This window comes from Falco cherrug, chromosome 5, assembly GCF_023634085.1.
Source record: "Falco cherrug isolate bFalChe1 chromosome 5, bFalChe1.pri, whole genome shotgun sequence".
NCBI classification, from domain to species: Eukaryota; Metazoa; Chordata; class Aves; order Falconiformes; family Falconidae; genus Falco; species Falco cherrug.
This window is the reverse complement of record NC_073701.1, coordinates 72,834,006-72,859,698: the sequence shown is the minus strand read 5'-3', so window position 1 is coordinate 72,859,698 and position 25,693 is coordinate 72,834,006. Positions and strand designations below refer to the sequence as shown.

Genomic DNA, 25,693 nt, shown 5'->3' with positions numbered 1-25,693 from the left:
AAAACCCCAGAACAGACTTTTGCAAAGCACTGAGTTTTTTAAATATACTTTTCTAAAAACCACAATTTGAAATTTTAAATTTGAAAGTGTGACAACAAAAATTAGGATCTTTGCATTACTGAAGCAAACTTAAGCTTACTACAGTATTTTACACAAGTAAGGAAAACTATGCGTCCATCTCATATATTAATGAGTTTAAAAGGGTCTGTTTATATAGACCGTGAGAAAATGTTTGTAACTCCTCAAAACATATTTTATTCATATATTACAATGTCAAGTACCCTATTTAGTATTTCTAGTGATACTCAAATAAATATTACTATCGTCCAAATACAAGTATCCTCACTTTCTTGTATATAGAAAAGTTTTTGTTTAAATTATTTAGTTTCCACCTGAACTGAAAGATTATGATCTATTAGCACAATCTACACAGCTCCAGAAAGCTACAAACTGATGAATGGGGTAGGAACTTTAAAACAGAGGATAACTCTAGTGAAAATGAACACTTTATGTGCCAGACTGCCTAATGGGTTGGGTGTACTATTTATTGGTACACTTGGAAAGGTTGTGTACCTGAAAAACATCTAAGAACCTTTGCAAGTTTTGCCTGTAGTTATTGCAGGACATGTTTTCCATGAATTCCCCACCTGTCTTTCATTACACACCTGGAAATGCAGGTTGCAACCGCAGCACTGCTAGACTGTACACCACCTTTCAGCAAGTACACAGAGACAGAATGTTAAGTTGCCTGTAATACCATAGAATCATAGAATATCTCAAGTTGGAAGGGACCCATAAGGATCAAGTCCAACTCCCTGCTCCTTGTAGGACCATATGTATACCATATGCATATGGAAATACTGTAATATTGAAATAGCATGTGTTCAATAGGGTTTGGCCAGGCAAGTATGCAACAGTAAACAACAGCAAACCACAAAATAAACGCTCACTATTTGAACAACAGGCTCTAATGCAAGACACTCCTCAGCATCCTTGGCTATAAGACTGTTGTTTGCCTGCCTCCCTCCTTACTACTCATACCACTCTTTTCCTCCACTATTCCTTGCTAGAAAATTCTCAGTTTTCTTTTCATCCTGACTTTTTCTTCTATGGTTAATATCGTCTAGTAATAGCTATCTAGAACAGCCCTCTGAGTTCAGATTTGGACTTTACCCCTTCTCCTTCCCCAGCTAGGTAACTATTTCAATGAGCATTTTTAAGCTTCTCCCAAACATAAATTCACACACATGAAAAAATAAAAATAGACTTGTTTTTTCCTTACAGTGAGACAAGTCATCTTTGTCCAGATTTTCATTATAATGCTTTCTCGTACAAACCAGAAATGAAATCACAAAGCTTTCCACATTACTCGGGCCTTTTGTGTGCAATGCACAGAACCACTAATTTTACATTTAAGTCATATGTAGAGAGTTTTCTAGCACAAGGTTGCATGAAAATACAAATAAATTGGAATGCAAGAGTTACTTCTCATTTAAAGGTGATCTTGTAGCTCAAGGGAAGCCAACTTACTATTAGAAAAGTCATCACTAATATTTGCTTATTATACCCTTGCCCAAAGATTGTTTGTGTAGCATGCTTATAGAAAATCATGGCATCCCTGGGGTACGCTAGTCTCTGAACAACGGCACTGTTGATGTCATTCACTGGCACCTTCCTCGTGGCATCACTGGAGGATGTATGATGCTTTTGCATCATACTCTTTTCAGGATTCAGGTCTTAATTAACACGTTGAGTCATATTAGCCCCAATGGTAAAACTTTCTGTGCAATCATTAGTAACAGTTGCATTCAGCTCTACTCCTGATGTCAGAGAAAATATGACCCATCAGATTTAAGACTACTTACATTTCAGATAAGTAATTCAGCCTCACTACATAAAGTTTACAAAATGCCAGTGTAAAGACAGTCCTTGAAAAGAAGAAGAAACAGAAATACACATGGAAAGTCAAGAAATTCTCTTAGCAGAAAATATCAGTTTAGATGCAGGAGATAGAAAGTGTGTCTCCTGTGTATAAAAATAATCCAAAGGAAGATTTAAAATCTGAAATCATTGAAATCTCTGATATATATCTGGGATAGCTACAAATAGAAAAGGCAGTGTAAATATCTGAGCCATTAGGAGCTGATAAGGTTAAATGATAGCACAAGAGAAACCAACATGAGTGATCCGAAGTTAATAACAATGTAGAATATGAGTCAACAAAGAGATCTGACTAGGACTGAGATTAATAAAAGGGTATTTTTCCCCTTAAGTAATGCTTCTTCGGCCTTTTCCTCTTTTTTTCAGTCAGACCAAGTTGCTGGGTACATAAATATACATCAGAAATACATTTTTAATAGAAATAACAGAATTCCCCAGAAGAGCTAGCCTTGACAGTGGTCGAGAGAAATGTCTGAATCAGAAATCAGAAGCTAAATCAAACAATGAAAATATTATTAAAAAGCTTAATCACCTTAACAATAATAAAAATAATATTTAAAAGCTTAAGCCAGTTTTGCTGCTTTGAAAGGTTATACGCACTTTTGAATGCATTGGCTCTGGCTGTGGCTGGCATTTGATACAAAGGGAAAAGTCAGTTTTCTCAGGAATCATCTATGAGCAACCATCCCTAGAAAGTTTTCTTAAGAAATTAATTTTGAAAAAATTGTATTTGTTTAAAAAATGTAGATTTAAAAAAAATTAAAAAAAATAAAGAAAAAACCAAAGTAGGATATAAAGAGAGAAACTGAATACCACTTGCTTAAAAAAAGCACAGTAGGTTACCATATATACATTTATATATATATATATATATAATTATAGATATAAAATTAGGAAATAAAAAATACACAAATTTCACAGAAAGTTTCAGCAAGACAAACTGACAACCTCTGTAAGACGTCTCCATCCTTCTTAAGCTGGAGTAGAGGAATGTTTGTAACAGGTCATTTCAATCACTCTGCTGCAAAAAACGATCTTAGGTATGTGTTGTAATCATGTAATTAATGTTTGTAAAATCTGGTGATTCTGGGGTGGGGTGAGGTGGGTGGGAGAGGTGGGTGATTCGGGGGGGGGGTGAGGTGGGTGGGAGCGGGGGGGGTGTGCGTGTAATTAAAAAAAAAATCAGAGATGTTCCAACACTGAATAGAAGCATCATTGATCAGTATTTAAAGGATGGCAAATCAAATTCAGACATGTGAAGTGTGGGAGGGGAGCTAAGTTATTTTCACCTGTTTGGGCATGAATTTCACTCTGCGTGAAGTGGCCAGATTGATAAAGATGTCATGCAGAAGTCTTGCTGACATGCATCCTGAAATGATAGCATGCAGCTAAAAATACTAAGTATTGTACATTCATCGCAGCATTGGTAGTAATGGCAACCCCAAGCATTAAAGACATCATGAGTCACACCCTGCAAAATAATAAAATTGTTTTAAAGTCATAAGTCTTTAGCCACTAACACATCTGGAGGACTTTTTATTTGCCTTCAAGATGCATGGACTTGATAATTTAAAATTATCTGAGAAGTTTGGAAGATTTCTTTTAAGAACAACAAAGAGCAACTGGACTGAAGGAACACCCTTCGCCTAATTTAATCTTCTTCTACATCAGGGAATTGAATCATATTACCCTCTTTAAAAAGTGACCATGGGCTTGCCTAAAATGAGGTATGAACCCTTCTTCTTCTACATTCACAGAAAAAAACTGTTCTGGAATCTTTTCTAAAGTAAGTATGACATACTTATTTAATTTTCATAAGAGTTTTAAGATCAAGCCACCACACCCCCCCACAAACCCCTACATTAATCTTGAATCTCAAGAAAATATAAGATTTGGCTGTTATAACTTAAAAACATCAGACTTGTAAGGGTTAATGGGGAAATGGTGGAAAACCTCATGTGTTCACAAAAGTCTGCAAATGACAAAATATTTTACAATAATAATGCAAAGTCCACAGAGTGCTACATAAACACATGCCCACTGAGTTAAAACAGGAAAACCAAGCAATAAAATAGTATCTATTTTACACTCATTTGACTAAAGCAGAGAAGCTTTGGCCCAGATAACATGGCCCAGATAACACTGATGTATGTGGCATGTTAGGGAAGCTATGGGAACAGGAAAAGTCCACTCCTGCTAAGAACAAAAGGCAGGAAAATGGGTACCTCCTGTGGTACCCATGCACAGACAAGAGACTGAGCAAAATCTCATCACCTGCAAGAAGGGTAGTCCCCAAGACATTGTGCAGCAGCAGTTTCACTCTCAGACCGATTCTTCAGCTGCATGAAACTGTACTGATAAAAGGACTGCTTGGGTGGGACTCGTCTCCCCCAACTTCATAGACTGACATTATAGACATTTACATCGAGGCTCCTCTGACAGAAAGAGTACATCTGGGCTGTAGTTCATCCCATTTTAAAGTCTTATTCGGAACATGTCAGGTCAATCCTGACTGAGAAGTGCCTGTTTTATTCTACTGAACAAAAAAGGAGCTTAGGACGACCAGCTGCGTAGATGTCTACAGTTAGGTGAATTAATCCCTCTTCCTTCTCTCTTTCACTTTAAATGACATGTCCAAACTCACCTGCAAGTTTATGTGGATATGTAATTGCTCAGGGAATCCCAGTCTGCTGTTCCATCCTTTAAACCTATTTCCAATAGCTCCACTCTGCAAAAAGCGTGTTTATGAATTCATCCGGATCCCCCCATGCACGTTTGGTCAGTGTGTTCTGAATACCACTCTGATACAAGTCAGAGTGATGTGAGCAGGAATCCTAAAAAGCAATTACCCAGGTTTGGTGTCTTATAGAAGAGAAAGAGACTGCTGGAAAAAGCACTTTAAAGAAATAGCTACTTCTTATTTAAAGCGTAAAGAAATGTGAGGTTACCATACTGCATGGTTTTCACACTCATAGTTTGAGATTAACTGTGTTGATACAAAACATGCTTGAAATACAGATTAAATTAGCAAGTCAGAAATAGAATAGGTATGGAAATGAGTCTGATTCACACATGGCTACATTTGTTGAAGGAGAACAATTAGTTGCTACCGTCAAGAAAGACTGAGTAAACCAAAAAGACGAAGAGACCAAATATTAACAGATGTAATCAGCAATATAATCAAAATGAACATCATGACTTCAAAGATGCCATTATTTTTAAATCACATTTTAAAAAAGCTCTACTTCTTGTTTCCCCAAGATCACTAGTGACTGTAGAGTACAGTGATCTTCATGTCATAAACATTCACATGCGTCACTTAAAGAAATATTTTCCAATCTATTTATAGCTTGATTTGTTACTTGGCTGTGGTTCCTAACCTGTCCATCAGTATTACAAACATCTGCCCTATGCCAATGACTTAATGAGTTCATTTTCTACCATGAAGTCACAAGCCATCTTTCTACATGTCCTGCCCTGTACACATCAGGCTGACGTTGCCCGTAAGTGCATAGGCAACAAAAATAACCATAAAACCATGTTTCAATAATAAATAACATTTTTTTAAAATGCCAGATAGAAAACCTAACCCATTAGTACTCACCACCAAGGCTTTAGACCTGTTGCTCAGAAGTTTTTCAATGTCTCTGGCTGCAATTTCCACTAGCTGACGAGGGTTGTTGGCTTCTACAGTATACAAATTTTTGTTTTGCAAATAAATCTGTAAGGGGGAAAAATGGAAATAAATCAAAATGGTGACAGACATTCAAAGTAAGCAAAGCTACTTGACAAAACCATCATCAGGCTGTCCTCTGTTCTTACTGGACAGCTTCAGAAAGACCATTGCTAGGAAAATCAAAATGTGCCTTGTGAAATACTTCACCTTTTTGTCTGAGAGGTAGAAGGTGCCACTAAAAATCATTTAATAAATCTTCAAAACTGACTGTTTCTAGTGACAGAGTATTCAGCTGCTAAATGATCAAGTAATCTGATTCCTACAGAGTGCTGAAAGAGAAGTAAAATGGAAATCCTTTAAAATTACTTAAGTAGAAATCACTTATTGCTGAATTTAATTCTTCCTTGAATGCTGAGCAACAAACATACCATTTGCAGTAAAACATTTCAGTTATGCTAATATAATCAGTTTAGTCCCTTATCTATTTATTCATACTATAATGTTAGTATTCATGAGGGAAGAAGAGGAAGAAAACAAATAAGAAAAGAGGAAAAAGGGGAAGAGAAACAAAAAGGGGGAAATGGGGGAAAAATGAAAGGGGAAAAAATGGGGATGGAAGACAAGAAAGGAACTATAATCATGTTGCTCCTTTGTGATGAACAAAGGTTATCACTGTTGAAGAGCCATTAACTGTTTCCAACGCAGAACACATATATATAAAGGGAATCATTTGATTAGTTAAACAAACCCCTACAATGAAATGCACACAACCACAAGATGTAAAGAAAAAAGTAGCAGGAAATCCATTTGCCTATCTCTAGCCTACTAGAACTGGATAAAGAAAAAATATACTAATTGGGGAAATAAAATTAAAAAAAAGCGCAAAAAAAAAAAAAAAAGTGGATACCTTATGGCTAGATGGGCAAATGGGGAAAAGTAATTTATGCAACCAACAGATGGCCTGAGTTTACTCAAGTACTCTGCCTCTCCGCAGCACTGCCTGGTGGGGGCTGTGCTGTCTCCCGAGCAGTAATTTCAAGCACAGGCAGGAACGGGTCCAGCGCTAATGCGCTGGCTCCTGTCCAGCACAAGAACCGAGAAACTGCAGACCAGACTGTGTCTACCAGCCTGGCCAGGTTTCTCGGGTTAAAGCTATGGAGACCTTAAAGAAACTCACCGGAATATGCCTCTGGTGCTTGATGGGTATTTACCACAAATAAATTTCTGACAACTACTGGGCATGTCTCATAAGCTGTCATAGGTTTTCATCATGTTTGAATTTCACAACACTTATGTTGGGTTTGGGTTTTTTTCCTTCAGAAGTACAGTCTATCCTTTCAACTAGTGAGTAAGTAATTGCAATATGCTTTAATTCTTCTTATAGTAGCAATTATTTAAAAAAAACAACACAGTGCATCATGAGCAGAAAACCACTACACAAGAAGATCATTTGTAATTAACTCAGACTATAGTTTGGATATTTCTGAAGTGTTTGATTTTAAAAACTGCTACACAGAAATTTATCTTAGGCATTACACAAAATATCTTTCAAAATATCTTTTCTTTTTTTGACAGATCTTAGTAGTAGAAGTAGCCTATAGGCCAATTATTAATCAACAAAACTGGAAATAAAGACATTTTATTCTACAACTGATCACTAGAGAATTTTACACATTTTTCTCCGAAACACATTTACACGGTCAGCAGTGGGATTCAGAGTTAAACTGACTGCAGTGACTAGAAGAGCCTTACAGTCCTGCAGGCAAGGCAAGAGTAGAAATCAGTTTTCTAGATCCAGATGGTTTGAATCAAGAATGTAAATTTCAGAGAAGTATCTGAATTTGAGTGACCGTCAAATCTTGCAAACTGTCAGGTTTTCCCATCATCAGCAAATATTCACCCTGATCACGTAAGGAACAGACACAGGAATATGGGTGCTACCAGGTGTTCGTGTCTTACTCTTTGAAGAGAAATGTAGTGCCAAAATCTTCAAACTTTGTTCATGACTGTGTGAAGTACACTTGCGTCAAAGGTTACTAAATATATAGAAGAATGGTCACAAGATTTTGCAAATAGGCTAGAAAGATATAAAGTAACTTTCACAGAAGTTTTTAAATAATACTTTTCAAAATCATATTAAAGAATTCATTTATTTTGCTTGTGAAAATGTTTTGCTTTGTTCAATTTTGTTCCTAGTTTCTCTTTTTTTTCAGATTTCTTCATGCAACAGCTTTTCATTTGCTACCAAGTGCTGAAAGCAATACAAAAATTTAAATATAATCCTTTTTCATTTGGGAGTTTCAATTAGGCAAAAAACATCTTAAAATTTGGAGAAAGCAGTAGTTTACTGCAAAGGTGCCATTTCATTGTAATTGGATATTTTACTCAATGTTATAAACAAACATTAAGGAGGCCACAAGCAAAGAAAATACAGAGTAGGGGCACAGGCAAGTAACGCAGGTTTGGAGCAGCTGGAGGACAGGGATAACTTGGAGCCTGTGCTGACCAGCTGTATTATAAGGGTGAGAGCACTGTAGTGCTAATTCTTTGACAGCTTTAAGAGCTTTAGTGAAATATAGTTTCTAACAGGCTCAGCAGAGTTACGGTGATGGTGCTCTGCATCCATCCATGACTTTGCACCCTTACCAATGAGAAACACAAAAGGAATAATTTATTTCAGTCTAGAGCAAAGTTACAGTAAGCCATACTGGTAAGAGATTGAGAACCTGGATTGAAAATCTGCTCTTTCATCCCTGTATCTAATCCATCCTTCTAGCAAATATATGATCCTATGAACCCCCAATTTGAAAGCACTCAAATTTTTCACATACCCCACTCCTATAGGGAAGTTGTTCCCACACTTCCAAGCTTGAATGGTTTGAAAGCTGCAGACTATCAACGTATGGTCTAAGTGAGTACATTTGCAGGAAAAAAATAAACATTCTCATTTTTCTTCTCCAACACTAGCTATGAGCACAGTTCAAAAGCTTGAATGACTTAACAAGGATCAGCACCACAAGAGACAGGAGTCCTATTCATAATTTAACTTAAAACTTCTATAACAGGCATCGTGGGTCCAACCACCAACACAGCCTGATTCTGAGGCTGGCTTCACAATCTGTTATTTGTCAGTAATCAAAAAAATAAAAGGAAAAAAATTCAGAACAACCTTCCCAAAAAAGATCCTTTGAGTTTTGCACAAGATCCCACATTGAGTTGAGTCTGTCTTTCTCCTCCTCTTTGTTTTACCCAACCGCAGGGCTCAGAGTACCTATCTCCCTTGCTTCTACCACTGCTGGAAGATTTATCCCACAAGTTCCTAAATGAAAGGCATCAAAAATAACTCAGAACTTCACACACTTTATTTTCCTGAAGGGTAAGACCTGTCTCAGCTACCAAGGAACAGTGTAAGAAATATTCACTAATTATTTAAGACGTGTGTACATAATTTATTTGTTGCCTGCTCCCCTTTAATTCAGCCATGGCACTGCAGCAGTTCAGCACAACACACAGGGAAATGACAATGTACTTTAGGATTTGGCACCCTGTGACAAGATTTCCTTCTCCAAGCCTCCCACCTAGCAGTCAAACACAATTAGCAAAAGCTCATCTCAAATAGCCATAAACGGTCTTATCAGCAAAGGTGTGATCATTCATCTTTCCAAATGCGATTTGGCAGGCTCTGTGGCTTGTTAAGGAGAGCTAATTTGAATACATTTTATTAAATTGCTTTGACCAAGTGAATGGAAGTTTCTGTTGGCTTTTATGTCTAAAATCATTTTTGGTACTTTAATCACTAATGTTTTGCTAAAAGCTCTCCAAATTGTCAGTAAAGCCCTACCACTTCTCACAGAATAAAGCCTCATTGCATGACTAAGTAAAACCTGTAAGGTCATAGCACAAAAAATAATGTTTTCTCTGAATTCAATAGCCATGTACTTCTTTATTCTGGCAAGAATGCATTAAAATTGCTTTCTAAATGCTCCATATTTATTTTGGTATAAAGAACTGCAAGGTTTTAGGCGAGAGAATATGATAGGGAGTCACATTAGGATGAAACAACAAAAGGACCATCACTGAATGTAGTGAAGATTAGAAAAACTGCCAGCTCCTCAGGAGAACATGCCCTTCTCTACCCAGTCTTCAAGGACATGTTTATAAATTTCTCACAAAGAGACATTCTCCATGCTTTCTAAAGGGAAAATCAAACATTTCTGTACAAATTGAGAGAGAACGAATGATGCGCCTGGCTCTTGCTATGTTGTGGCAGGCATTGGGGCCCCCTGTAACATTGAAATTTTATTTCAATGGCCCACATGCTTTATTGCACTCAGAAAAAGTTCCTGAGAGTAATAAATTCTCTGTGGTTTGGATCCGTAGTCTTGGCACTGTTTACACAGACTACCCGAATAACAAGGAATAATAATTCATGTTGAATTAATCTAAACTACAATAGAATTCCTTTGCCTGTTTTTTGTTTGTTTGTTTGTTTTGAAACTGTCAGTCTCCCGGTTTAAGAAAAAACAGAGGTTTTTCTTCAGGCAGTGTTAACCTGGCTGAGGGCCTAAACATGAGGCATGAATATGCCAATCTCAGTTTCATCATCGAATACTTTCATGGACACAGAAATCATATGAGACAAGATCTTCAGAAGTTCAAACCCAGAATTTCAAAAGTTAACCAAAACCACTGTACCTTTTCCTGTCTTGAAATATGCTTTGGAATAGAGAAACAAAATAACTCAACAGTTCAAATAATACCTCTCCATACAAGGCAAATCTATTGATGCTTTTATTATTTCAATACTATTCTCAAGATCACTTAGCTCAGCTAGGCTCATGGGACACCTCTGTCCATGACCAATGCTTTGTAATAAGTCTGGACCAGCTGATGTTTATCATGATGTTAAAACTACAGTTCAAAGCTACTGCTGAGCATGGGATCGCAAATCAACCAAAATATTGTGGTAGGTCTTCCTCCATCTTTTCTGAAAGTCACTACACCAAAACATTAAGAGTGCTTGTGAAATCTTGTGCTAAGTTTTACAAGCTTATAAAGCAATTAACTCATTAAATAATTTTTTTAAAATCCCTCAGAACAGAGCAAAACTTAAATATTTTGTAAACTATTCTCTTCCTGCCCACACCCTACTGTTGGAAAGCATCTCCCGTGGCCAATTCCCCCAGTCCTTCCAAAAAGTCTCTTGCTTTCTACCACTACAGGGTACTAATAGGCCTCAATGACCATGACCTGCCTCACTGAGGACCTCCACCCACACCCCTGCCCATGGCCTCCATTTCAGCCCAGTCCTTGGCTACGGGAGAGGTATGCCTGTCTCCAGCACCTAGCCCCTTCAATGGACCTTGACCCCATACTATAGTTAGTCCATCTCCTAGATAGACCCCTCAGATGTATGTTAAATCTTTCCTCCAGACCTGTCTCTTGGATGGATGTTGGACCCACACTGTAGCCTTGTCTCCAGCCTGTTCTTGGCTCCATCTCCTTTTATTCCTGACTGGAGGTCCTGGGAGAAACCTAGATATGGTTCATTGCTCATCATGTCCAACTGCTGACAAACCCTGTTACCAGCATCTAGCACCCTTAAAACTGTGCAGTCGGCGTTCAAAACTCTCCTCCATCCCTGGGTTGAAACTACACAAAGTAAACTACATTATCATGGCATTAATTGCCCAGAACTAGAAGAATTGGTGAACATTTTTCTCAGGCGCTTGCATGACCTAATCTGACACAACACCAAAGCTGGTTCTCTGCAATGTGTAATTCTCTGCTAAAACCAGGAAGAAATGGAGAATGATGCTTGCTCTTTGCTGACGGTTGGGGATTTATGTAGCTTTGGGATTTCTAAACCTAAGGCTTAGCAAGCACCCAAGTCACCTTTATAATTACTGGAAAGAACATGTGCTTCCAGAGGTTTATTCATCCCAATACAAAGCATTTCTATCCACTCTTTACCTAGACAAAGGACAGTTATCTTACAATTCTTGATTGAAGTAAAATCCCTGCCTCATAAATCATATCAGAATATTAAATTAAAAAATAGCTAGTGGGATAACTTAAGAGTTTTTCTAATTTATACATCTACTTCAACTTGGCCCAGGATATTGGTCAGCTCTGAGCTCATTCATTGCTCTCTGTTCTCCCTCTCCCATCCAAAAAAAAAAAAACAAACCCAAAACAAAAAAAAAAAACATAGACTGACCCAAAAAAAATTTAGTATTTCATCCTGGGGAGAAAGGAATCATCTCACTTGAAAAAGAAAAATCACAATTCTTACTGAAATTTTGAGTAACGTTAAAATTTTCAAAACAACTATTTTAACAAAATTATATCGTGAAAACATATATATGTGGTATATATATGTGTAACATCCACATATTCATTAATTTTATTTTTTTCTCTTTATCAGTATCATGAAGTTACGTGTCATGATATCTTTTATGTGAGAAAAGCAGAGAGGGGGGGCATTTGACAGATATTCAAACATATGAAGAGATCTGGGGAGCAGGAAAAGTCAGAAAACAGAAATTACACCTTTAATCCAATGCAAGTCATTACTATTGCCAACTTTTTATTACTGCAGATACTCAAAGTTTTACTAGTCACCAAGAACTATATAATCAGAGGCAGCAAATTCTATCTTCTTATTACTGTATCCTATTTCCAAAGTTATATTGATACCTTCTATTTCTATATATGCCAAGGATTGTTTTTTTCTCACAAGACAATTCTTTCCTTTGAATCACAAGCGATCCATTGTGGAACACACTAAAAAATGCTCCTGCCCAAAGAGCATTCTGTATGTTCAAAGAAATCAGTCTGAGCATTTTAAATATGTCTTACTCTCTGCTGCGTGTAATGTATGAGTACAGCTGCTCCCTAGCAACTCACGGATGCCTTCATTCTTGAAATTCATGGCAACAACACAAAGGAAAAAGACCCACCCCAATAGTTCACTTTTGCTGTCGCTTTTCAGAATCACTTGCCTCATCACCAACTGCTGTAAAGGTCTGGGATAACAAGTGACAGGGCAGCTGACATGTTTAAAACCATGACTCATAGTAGTGGTGTACACATTGGGAAAAAAAAATTATCAGAGCTTCTTCATTCTTAAATAAAACATTCAAGGCTGAATTCTGCAAGATAATGGGAACGCTTACTCCTCAGTTAACCTGCGAGAGCGTATAAGCAATGCCAGAGTCAACTGGCTCACTCAGGTGCCCACTCAAAGGAAAGCAGATAATCAGGGATACTTTGTAGGATGGAGTCATCAGACACTGTTGATAATTAACAAAGTAGTCTAGAGGACTTTAAGAAGTAATTTTTGTAATTGACACTGTATTCAAACCTTCATAAAACATGAGTTCAGTTTTATACCTCTGCTACTGTAAAAACATCAAAACCAAATCTAAAATTCCCCCTTTGTGAAGAAAATTGTACTTTAAAGCATTCAATTTTGTTTCATAGTGATAACAATAATGTATTAAGTAACAAAGGCTACATCATTTATTGATTGCACAGCGGGGTTAAGCTCAGGCTTTTAGCTGAGACTGGAGGAGAATGCAAAAATCCCAACTCATGAGTACAGGTACAACAAGTGAATCTTTCTTGTAACAGAAGAACAATAGGAAGAAAGTGTTTCACATTTCTGCTGCATTTCTGGAATATTTTGAGGTGGGCACTTAGGCACTTTCTCCACATGACTTACTTGTAGGACATTTTTTCCTGACTTGGCTGTTCTTAACGCAATTTAACACCTACTGACTCCCTCCCCAAAGGTAATTTTAAGTTGCAGGGAACTAGCAGAGTATTTTTGATGTTTGGTCCTTACCACAGGACTTATTAGGTATAAGTTCATTTTTTTTGTTTTGGTGGTGGGTTTTTTTAAGGAAAATCTTCAATTTGCTCTGAGCTTCTACAAAAAACATCTGAACATGAGCACCAACAGGACAGATTTTATTAGTGTTAAAGCCAATGGAAAATTATAAATGAATCAAGAACAATGCTTTGCTCAAAGATTATCCAGATCATCAAATAGTAATTAAAACAATGGTAATATTCGGCTATCCCTTCCCTTGAGCCTGAGCAAGCCTTGCTAATGCAACCACATATTCTTAGTGACTTACAGCTGATTTTGCTTGCTTGAAGAAGGAACTCTTTCAAAATGTCAGTTTATTGCTAAGGGAGCAGAGGGAAAGTAGCATCTGCAAATAATAAATGAGGCTCCCTGTGTTTTGGCAATCTCTTTATTTCCATTTGAATTACAAAGAGAACTTGCAGATATGATTTCAAATTTCCCAGCCTGCATTTTTAAAACTAATTTAGTTTTCCTGACATCTTGACATTAGTTAGCAATGTGTAAACTCAAAAAAATTTAGTTTGGAGGATTCTATTTTTAATGCCTGTAGCATGTGGTTACACATAGAACATAGCAGTGGCAGTGGTATGCCCCAAATGGGACATACTTTTATAAATACTATGTTATTAAAAAATAATAATGTGTTACTGTATTTTGGGAATCTCTAACCAGACTAACCCATCTCTGACATTATTTTAATTCTGGTAAATGGACTTCTACTTCTCAATGAATACGTGAAATGCCCATATTTCACTGCACCAACTCCTTCATAATTTTGTTCTAGAACTAATCCTGACCTCACTTCCCTTCACTACACCCTACTCAGACAGCAAACTGGTGTCCTAGCCTTAGGGATGAGGCAAAATGCACAAGTGTAAATTGTGTACAACAGCCAATTTATGCTTAGAAAGAATTCAAGCATTTCAGAGCACCAGCCTCATGTACAGCCAAACTTTCAGATGAACTATCTATTTCATTACACATTCCTAGGGGCATTTAAAAAAAATGGGAGTTGCTTCCTTGCTTTCTGATCTTTCTCCTTCTCCTTAGAAAAACAATGTAACAAAACTGCACTTTTGTGGAAAACTGCAGTTGTAGACCTACCACAACCACTCATAAAACCAGCCTGAACTCAGGGAAGTTTCAGCAAATATAAAACTGTTAATGTGATGAGGATACAAGAAGTGCTTCAACAACTTCAAAACACCAGTTTTGTTTAAATTTTCATTTCAAGATGACATCAAAGTTTACTTGTATTTATTTTATATGGGTAAATTCTTCTCTATTTTATTTTGTGTTTTAAAAAAAAAGCAGTTTAGTCTTTTGTTACATTGAGGACAACAAAAAGAGAGAAAAGGAGAAAAGAAAGGATACTCCTACTTTTGAGATCAGTCACAGTCAGCCTCACTGGGTATCACAATTTATTGTATGAATATGAAAGTTTCCTTAATTCCCATGTTTGACTCATTTAAGCACTTGCTTTCCTTTCCTAGAGCACTAGAGAGTACAGCCAGGGCACACAGCAAACAGTTTTACAGCTGCACAAGTTGTACCTACAAGTGTTGTGGTATTATTTACGTTTTCCATTTCCAGGGGTGAAGAAAGATGGAGATGCACACCAATACATCAATATTTTATAGGTCACAAGTCTCTTAAAATTCAGGGTCAAAACAGCAACAAACTAATCAGAATCTATAGCAATCAGAACTTTCAAATGAAATTCAGACTTATCACGTCCATAGGTAAGACCTCCAAAGAAATATAAACCAAATGTATTAATTTGGGTTGCTGTTCTTAAAAATCAAATTATCTTAAAAAAAAAAAAAAAAGTTGTCGCATTTCTTCTTATATTTTTCTTAATCATAGAACTCTCCATTACTTCAACCTTCACAAGGGTAAATGTAGTATATCCTGGAATGTGGCCATATATCCCCTAGGTCCACCTGGTAGTTCATCAGAGAATAGCATGAGGTACAAAACTCTGCCTTTGGCTAAAGCATATCCAAACTGAATCCAACCTGATAAATACAGTATTACAAACTTAAGTAAATAAAGCTAGTAAAAATAAATGGAAGTTTCAATTCTATGGATCAGCTCCACTTTTTTAAAATAAATAACTCCCACTTTATATAAAGCCTTTGCTAATTGATCCCATTAACTTTATGATACTAAAGAAACAGCCACAGAAAAAACATGCAGATCACAGACTAATAAGAATGAAAACATTTACTGCTAACTTGTTTGTCAAACCACCTGTTGAAGCAGGAATTTCAGACCACCTGTGGCAGTAAGAAAGACGCATCCAGATAAGAATTTTACATTAAATTCCGGTAAGCTGTTGAAGTCTCCCCTTGCACAGACCTCTATACAGTTAATGAAGAGAACAAGGCAAGCTACATATGATACCTTCTATAGGTAGTAAGTTAGTGGCATGGTAGCATGCCTCTATCTGTAGAGCCTCTAGAACATAACACTAACTTAGCTAAAATCTGTAATGAGTCCAGTGGAAAACTACCCCTGGGTTATAATTTCTTCTGGCAGAAGAAAGCTTTCCTGAACATCCCTGCTCCAGGGCAGTTCAGATCAGAGACCAGTCTCTCTTACAAGTCACTCATCTCAGTTAAACTCTAGAGACTGATCCAAGACCTGAAAAGCTAAAAGCATGGACTGGGAATCTGCTGCCAATCTGAGTGCTTCAGCAGACTCGCACCATCTGTGCATTAGGCACAGAGACCTCACACTGAGCAATGGATGAAATGTGCTCATACAGAACCTCGGCTGGGTGTTCCACAAGAAAGAGCTAATTATTATAAAACAGCATTCAAAAGATTAAATAAATAAAAAATTTTCTGACAGTTGCTGGTGGATTTATTCTGTGAATGGAACTCATTGCCACATACCAAATATCCGCAAGTAGCTCTCTTTCCTTTTGGAGGAAGAAACAGTATTTCTATCTTGGTATGAATATCATTTAAAGGCCAAGTCAGTCTATATGGGTTCACTCTACAGCTCCTGGGACTGCAATAACAGCATGCCTCATGAACATCATGCATGGATTGGTTTTGCAGTGATGTATCAAAAAGGAAACAGATTCAAAGACTAGATTTCCTTGGAACTGCCTCTCTATCTGCTGTTTCGTTCAATTATGCTATTGCTTGAAAAGGTTACGCTGCACAAGATGGCAAATTTTTTTGCCATTAACAGTCATAGCAAAGCTCCAGTGTGTTTGTCACGTCAAAGCTCTTCACACAGACTCACATTTTTAATACACTGTTTATGTAAAAGAGGATTCTCTTCAATCAGTTTGGAACAGACAATGTTACGCATTGCTATAAGGCATGTTCTCTACACTGAGGTCTTCCTTTCTGGGTACTGTAGGGATCCCTCCCTCCTGTCTCCTGTCCCTAGAGGTATTTTTGGAGCTGGAAATCAGAAGCATACTTGTAGTTTATTAGATTAAAAGAGCTGTCAATTAGCTTAGTCATGGGTCCTTGCTGTGAAAGGTCTATGTATAAATGGAAGCTGCGCATACTTCCATCAAAATGGGACCATGTAGTAGTTCAGTAGGCTCTTTACCTTTTTTTTTTTTTTTTTTTGCATGCTGAGGTAACCATTTGTAGGTAAAGAATGTGACTTTACACTTTGTGCATTTTTTTTTGTCTTTACTAAAACAAAATGTTTACTGATAAATGAAGCCAGTGAGATCAGATGTAGCAAAATAAATATTGAAGTTACATCTATTAAACTACTGTCCATTCCTTCTTATTTTTTACTAAAAGTCTGTTTGCTCTGTACAAATCACATAGCATTCACACGAAAGCACCTTCATACTACCTGACAGCACAGAGTTCACAAGTACGCCAAAGGTACATGAATCTTTTTAAATTGAAAGGACAACTACATGACTATTTTGTGGGGTTTTTAATTTAGAAACACAATACTTAAAACATTAAAAGGGCATATACTAAGATGTGCTTTTGCTGAGAGGCATTTAAAGAAGCACATTGGACATCTTGTACCTCCCTAAGAAACATTTTTCCTGTGTATCCCATCTTCCTGCTTTCAAGTCTCAAGTTGATGTATGTACAACTTCTTATAAACATTCCCTTTGCTCTTCTAGGGGTCAAAAAAACCATCTCTTAAATCTGAAAGGATCCAACAAAACCTTTTCAGCCAGGCAACTGCAGCAGCAGTAAGACCAAGCTATAGCCTCTCTTTCTTGTGTAAAAATGTTTGGGTTTTTTCAAAGTACTTTTTACCCACTTGAATTGTAATTTAAATGTTATTAGGCATAAACGTAGAATTAAAGGGAGCCTACTCTTAAGAAAGCTAGAGTTGGACCTTTTGCAGGGGCCTGTAGTGATAGGACAAGGGGTAATGACTAAAAAAACTTAAAAAGGTAGATTTAGATTCGATATTAGGAAGAAATTCTTAACTGTGAGGGTGGTGAGGCACTGGCACAGGCTGCCCAGAGCAGCTGTGGCTGCTCCATCCCTGGAAGTGTTCAAGGCCAGGTTGGATGGGGCTTGGAGCAACCTGGTCTAGTGGAAGGTGTCCCTGCCCCTGGCAGGGGGGGTGGAACTAGATGGTCTTTAAGGTCCCTTCCAACCCAAACCATTCTACAGTTCTGTGATTCTTAGCAAATGTAAATCAGTGTAATCCACTGAAGTCAGCAGAGCTCTGCCAGTTTTCAATGAGATGAGTATTCTGGCAGCTTGAATCCTCACTTCCTGCCTTGTTGAAGCAATCTTTGTATTACTGTAATGAGGATTACACGGGTATTAAATCCAGGCTGGAGTTCTCTCGGAACTCACCTAAACTCCTAATAATGTCAAAAAAAAGCGCAGTATTTAAAAATGTTTTTTTAAGCTATTTTTGGAAACCATTGCCAGATAACATAAATAAAACTTGAAGGACACAAAGAGGAACTACACTTTAAACATGATCAATCTTACTGATAAGAGAACTTACATCTAGATTTTACTAGTATTTGTGTTGATGCATAGCACCAAAGTAGTAATTCACCACAACTAATTCAGAGGAAGAATGATCTGGAGTTAAAATTCTAAATTGAAAAATACAAATCTGAGCTCAACTCTTGGTTGGATCAGGATTCTCTCCGTATGGCAAATATCAATTAGTGAGGAAAGGCACATCTATAAATTGAAGATAATGTTCCCTCTGTGCACCATACTAATAAAACTCAGCTCTCACATGCCTCTCCATCTCCTACACATATCCATTTTTTCTGGCATTCTGCTCTAGCTATACTGGTTTGCTTGGTTAAGGCTATGGATAAGTGTAGCCTCAATGTAGAACTCCTAATCTAATGGCATTCAAACTTACTTTCCCAATTTTGCTTACTATAGGCATTATATTGCGTTCATCATTGCTAATAAGAGAAAAGGTGTGTGAGATGTCCATTGGCATAAACATCTTCATATTTTCAGAAACACAGTTACTGTTAATTTACTAAAGCAATTCTAAAATATTTTCTCTTTTCTAAGATTATGTGGAATATCTATGCATGTATTATCAAGTATTCTTGCTATACAGGTATTTTCAAAAGTTGTGACTAATGAAAGTTGCAATGGCTCTATTATATGTGCGAAAGTGGCAGAGTGGTTAGTGACTAGGACAAGATTGTGATTCCAAGTGACTGTAAGAAATTTGTCAATGAACAAAAAGAAAATGGAATTCTTCTGAGAAGATTCCTCTCCTTAAACATGATTCCATTAAATTGAGTACATGTTGAATGTAAACACCTTTAATGCAAAAAATACTCTCCCTAGATATATCTACATTCACACTGCAGAATAATCAGATTTTTATGTAGGTACTGATCCCAACAGTTCTGCTATTCACCTAAGTCCCTCACTTGAGTTTAATGGCGTTTTAGATTTTAAGGTCTCCCAATTAAAAAAAAAAAAAACGACAGTTCAGGCAGTCCCTCTCCATAATGGCCAGAAGAAAATATTTCACAGTTCTCCAGAAGAGACCACTGTGTAGCATAATGTCCTGCAGCACAAAAACCCACAGACATCCAACACACATACATGCACATACAGCACCAATGAACCCCGAGATTCCTTCAAGAAGTTATGGAAATACTGTAAACTTGCACAACAAAGCAGCTAATTTAAAAAAAAGCCATTTTTTTAAGAACTAATTTGCTTCAGCTGAAAATGTAGTAATTGTGCTGCTTCAAGAGCTATCTGAGTCACTTTAGAGGTCTTCATAGAAGACTCAAATGTATGAAGCAGACAGATTGTAACTTCAGCTGAACCAGTAGGACTTCTTTCCCCGAGTCCAGGGAGAGGTTGACCAGGCTGTGAGACCGTTTTAATCTGTTACATGTCCTTACTATGAGCTTTAACCTCATCAATTGGTCAAATTAAAATTTAATTTCTCTAGAACAAGGAAACACATTTCTCCTACCAAAAATCTGTCTGACCAAAGTACAGCTTTCCAATCCTACACACTCTGTTACCACAGCTGTCCACAGAAAGTCATGTCTACTATTTTATGATAGAAGGAGCATAGTGCTCCTTCTATTTGTATTAGCCATTCTGCTTTTGGAGGGAAGAGGGGCATTAAAAACAAACAAATGCCTGTCTTTTCTAAAGTTTTCCAAAAACTTGAAGACTACAGACTTGGTCAAAAAAATTCTGGAGTTATATGAAATAGTAAGTCAGAAACAAAGCGGAAAATTCAGTCTGATTTACGTATTTTTAAAGCTTGAGCAACTGAAGGCAAGTTCTGTGAATAAAAGTGACAGGCATGCAAGCATACCGTTTTTAATGTCTTGTAGTCTCCATTTTTCCAAGACTATGGTTTGTTTCAGAAGAGATCTGACTAACATTAACAAGCAGCAAGTAGGGGCTGGGAGGGGGGAAGATGTCATTCAAAAATGGGACAGTGACAATAGCCTGTATACAAGAAGAAAGTGGGAGAGACTGCAAAGCTCACACCTCGTAGGGCTTTGCATTCTCCCTTGCGGGCAAGATAGCTAATTAAAACCTTGTGGCTAGAGAAGGACATCATGCAATTTAGGTCAAACAAACGGCTTTGATATAGACAGATATTTTACATGGAAACATCCCCCCTTTCATGCTTGTAATCCTAGGATTACAAGCACATACTGACTACCTTTGTGGATACCCTCTGAGATAATTATTTGCTTGAAGTGCACTATAAATCTTGGCCTTTTCTGAAAGAAACTTACCTACAGCATTCACAGACTAATGCATTTTTTTCAGCATGAATGTCACTGTGGTATACCTTAAGTGAAGCTGGTAGCACTACATATTATTATGTTTGCCCAACAGTTTTCATTAAAAGACTGTTTTAGCAGCTTGTAAGTTTGCTGAATATTAACTAAAACTAACATTTTCCCCAGGGAAAAAAAGTGAAAGCATCAGTCTCATGGCTTTTCATTATCTACTTTATTATGTGGTCTTTGCATGGAAATGCCAGGCAACAGTTGAGACATTAATACATTGTTTTGCTCAGTTCAGAAATCCTCTGTCACTCTTTTCCCTTTGAAATACCCTATTGCCCCCACACTGTAGATTAAGAACTCAGCGCATGGATTCAAAGATACACTTTTTACTCCTTGGTGTTTAACGAATTCTAGCCTGAAATAAAGGTGTAGGTCACTGTCGAGATTTTATCAGCTAAATCCCTGATAACCTGCACATAGATGTATTCCAGCCCTGAGAACATCACTCCTAGAGAACGTCACACCTCCTCTGCAGCTGAAGCTCAGACTCACTGTAGTCTCTCAGGCAATCCCTACACCCTTGCAGTCTAAGCAGTGGGAGAAAGAGGAGATGAAAATTGACTGAAGAACAAAAGGGCAAGAGTTAGGGATATGGGAGTACGAGATAACAGACTCTAAAATGGCAAGCAAAGAAATGGGTAGAGAAGCAGAAAAAACATCCAGGAGAAAACTACAGGTCTCAGACCATGAACTAGTGATGGAGGGAAATGTGAGAAGGCGGAAGAAAAATACCTGTGGAAAAGATGCAATAGCAATATTGAGACAGGCTGGCCACGCACATCTGAACAGAATGTTTTAGAAATGCTAATGCAAACCAAAGAGTCCAAAGAGAGGTGTTGAACTGGAAAAAGCTGGCAAGATCCTAAAATAGGGATAAGAAGCCAACGTAAGGGAGAAACGCAGACTGGCCAGGCAGCAAAGGCAGAAACTGAGAGAAACATAGAATACATTGAGGAGAGATAAAGATGGCCCACGCAGCACAGCAGGAATGCAACAGAAAGTCCAAGGCAGATCAGAGGTATGATGCTGAATGAGGAAACATTCTGAAAAAGACACAGCAAGCACAGAAGAGAACAGATCACACCTAGATCAGATGACCAAAAAGGGCCCTTGCTCCTCTTAGCAGAAACTCCTCACCAAAACCTGGAGAGATGATTCGCAAGCCTTGTTGTTCCCTGTATGCAGAGACATGTGAAATCCACCTGCAAAAACCACCATCAGTGTTCCATGCTGGACAACCCTTACAGTTCCAGAAAGCTCAAGTGACAGACGTTTCCTGTGTTGTTAAGATCCTATGCTGGAAACTCACGTGTGTGTCAATCTCATGTTTTGTGTTAGGATTTCAAGAATTAATTTTCAGTTTGTTTGGGGTTTTCCAAAGTTAAAAAGTGCATCTAAAGCATCTGCCTTAAATTGTGTTGCAATATGAAGCACTCAAATATTAGAAACAGCCAGAATAATATAAACTCTGCAATCTTCATTGATGTTCCTCAGGTACATGCAGTGACACAGCCCTTCCTTCTATAGGACAGTGCTGATATCATCTAAACTGTAGCTTCCGCAATGTAAACATGGACATCTGAGCTGGTCATCTAGCCTCCTCTTACAGTCAGTAAAAATGTCCTTCTAGAACAGGATTCCTATGAGATGTGGATGTCTGGGCAAAAAGTCATTAAGGTCAAAGGAATACATTAATATATGATGTTAAATCTGAGAAACTTCACACACGATTTTTCCTTGTTTCTTAATGGCTTTGAAAAACAGCTACTATTCATTTCATGGACCATTGGGGGAGATTATGACTTCTGAAAACCAGATTTCACAGCTCCATGTTCAGTTCCCCAGCACCAAGGGCTTTTGTTGGCTGACAGAATAACTTCTTTCCTGATGTAACAGCAAAATTTCCCTTCATTATACAGTCCTACATCAACCCAGAGATCATCAGTACACAGGAGGAGCCATGAGACTTGTGCAGGGATGGGGAGAGGGAAATATATGATCATGTGGTTGCATACCGAGTCATGCATACACACAAAGTTGTACAGGCATCATAATCCTGACATTTTCTGAATTGTGACTCCATTCTCCTGGAATCTCAGATATTTTTTTACCTTCTATGAATGGAATATAGAACAAAAGTTTCTTCTCTGTGACAGAAGAATTGTAAATTCTTCCCTAAAACACACTTCGGGTTAAATTTGAACACCTGAGTAAAAGTAGTTTTCATTCTCTTTGATGTTTCTTCTAACCAAACCTGCCTCACTTCAGGAAATATGTGTCAGAAAAATAGTCTCCCTTGTTAACAGAGAGCAGAATTTTCCACTGCCATGAACAGTTGTTTCCTGGATACTCTATTTGACAAACATAAAACACTTGCTTCAGGTGGAAGTGTTGGTAAAAGCCTTATGTCTGGTATTACAAAGCTGATTAAATATGAGGAGTAAGTGCTGCAACATTAAGAGTGTGAACTGATGGATGTCTGTGTTATTCAATTCTCTGTCAATAAAATGATTTTTGGGAATTAAACTCTGCAGCGCTTACTATGTTGGGAAGAAATCGTTGTAATGCTTTGATGATGCACACCATTCACTTCATTTTATGCTTACTGCAGTCTAAGGTGAATCTGCTTACTCACCTCAGCAAGCTGGTCCACTCCACTTGCTGTTCGTGCCAATGTTACGAGATCTTCTTGCATCTTATCTACCCATGATTTTATCCTACAGAAACAAACAAACAAGACATCCAATCAGATCACTGGCAAATGGAACTTGCATACAGTTATACAGCACAAGAAAAAAGCAAAAAGTCAGAATATGTTGATAAAATTCAATGCAAAATGTACAAGACTTGTCTTTGCTAAAAAATAGTAAGCTTGGAATGGACCAAAATATTCAAGCTACACTCCAATGGTGTTCTCTTTCACTGACTCAAATCTGAGCCACTTGCTTTGTTCTTTTACTTTTCATCAGTTTGCCTGATGCTCTGCAGGACAGACACTGTCTTCACCACCAAGTATATCACTGTATCTGCCTCTTGTTGACAGGTTACCTTCTTTTTTTTTTTCCATTTTTCAATAGAGCCTCTACCCAGCCTTGATGACCTGATTCTTCTCATACAGTTTTCTGTGGTGGGCACCACACTATGCTAGCTGTAAACCAAGCATGCCATCGCATCTATTACTAGCTGTAGCAAAGATCACCACAAAAGAGCTGGTATGCTGCCTGCCAGGGCAACCTGACTGACCTGTGCCTCACTCCCAACAATGTCTTTCCTGAGGACCTTGAGGTGTCTCTCTCAACAGATAGCACAAGCAGAGAAAGACAGCAACTGGAAGCAGGCTGGCAAACCAGAATGAATCTTCTCAGACACTCCAAGGCTGCAGCGGGCATAGGTGGCACATGCTGTTCTGGCAACATGTGCCTGCTCCTGGCTGCTGTTTGTCACCAAGGAACAGGCAGGGATTTGCTGCTGTGCATGCTCAGCTCCCCGTGCCCAGTAAACCTGACTGGCACAGCACTGGATCTGATACAGCTTTTAAGTTTCTGTGCCATGTCGCATTTTGTATCAGGTAAGGAGCCCTGGTGCAAGTTTATTTCAGTGAGGTCCATGTTCAGAAGGTTCTGTCACTTGCCAAGCCAGAAGGCTTGATCTCCAGCTCATCCATAGTCTCATCCTTGTCATTATCAGAGCCCTCTGCTCTGAAACGTGGAGCAGATATGTACATTTACCTTAGCCATTTCCTAGCCTTAATCTGAATGACCCAAGGAATGACCGCTTAGATTATTTATGAAAGTACAAAAGACAAGAAAAAGAGACTCCATTTTTGCTGCAACACAAAATCTAAGAAAGGACATAAAGGACTGATTTTAGTCATTCTTTCCATGGTCATTAATGGTTTTTTGTTAAACCATAATCAATATCTTAAAAGGGAAAAATCTCTATCATGGAGTTGCAACTTTGCTACTTTCATTAAAGGATACTTCCTCATGCTTTAGAACAAAGCAATTAGTCATCCCAACACGAAAGACTTAGAGCTGTGACATCCAACATGAAGGACCTTCTAGCAGCCCAAAGTAACATGCCCACAGATAGAAGTGGGACATACAGAGGAAGGTACTGAGTTTTAGAGAAGCGCCTGATTTAAATCCCTCTTCTCAATCAATAATGGGTCTCTCCCCAATTTCAGAAATCTCATTTGAATTCTATTTCACACAAGCAGAATACTATGACACAGTAAACAAGAACTTTTTGAAGGTTTAGCTCAAAGTGTCTTTGAGGCCTTCACAAAAACTCTGTAGCAGAAATTGAAACTAGCAAGTTGTAACCATGGTTCCTCTTTAATTATAGCTTCTGCCCATGGTACTACTGTTTTCATCCTCCTTCCAGCTTCTGGCCTTGCTTGTTTGACACTCATCTATTGTGTTATATCCTTTATTTTCTATTGTGTTGTATCTTTATTTTTCCCTTCCAAACCTTTAGATAAAAAACAGATTTCACTCTCTCTGTACGAAACTTCTATTATCTCCTCACTGGATTCCACATTACAGACATACAAAAATGATGTCTTAAAGCATCCAGAATTTAAAAAAAAAAAAAAAAAAAACCTAATGAAAAAGTTTTGAATTGAAATTTCACTACTCTCATTCACCACTAAGCAGTTTTAATTGATCTAGTTCCCAGGAGCTAGAAGTTTTCAGAAGACTGTCTACCCTGTAAAATACTCTCAGTGCACTCAACAGACTGCTTTCTAGTTCAGATGGCAGAATGCAGAGTTATAATTAGAAAATTTTGCGAAGACCATACTGACTGAACAGTTATGTATGCCAAATCAGTAATGCAAGAAGAGACCTTATCACACAGGTTATGATTATCTAGACTTCCACAAACAATTTTATTTAGCTTGCAGGTATCTCTAATT

The 25,693-nt window shown here is 37.7% G+C and overlaps 1 protein-coding gene across 12 annotated transcripts in view; it reads right to left on the bottom strand.

Annotated features, from left to right (window-relative positions):
- CACNA2D1 (calcium voltage-gated channel auxiliary subunit alpha2delta 1) overlaps positions 1 to 25,693 on the bottom strand; it is a 433,696-nt gene that overhangs the window by 350,536 nt on the left and 57,467 nt on the right. For all 12 annotated transcript variants that reach the window (XR_003561824.2, XM_027811464.2, XM_055712038.1 and 9 more), the window contains exons 2-3: positions 23,411 to 23,492; positions 5,546 to 5,662 (exon numbers count right to left, since the gene is read on the bottom strand). Coding sequence is in view for 11 of the 12 variants with exons in the window: in XM_027811464.2 (XP_027667265.1) it covers positions 5,546 to 5,662; positions 23,411 to 23,492 (199 nt within the window). In the remaining variant the exon portion in view is untranslated. The remainder of the gene's footprint in view (positions 1 to 5,545; positions 5,663 to 23,410; positions 23,493 to 25,693) is intronic.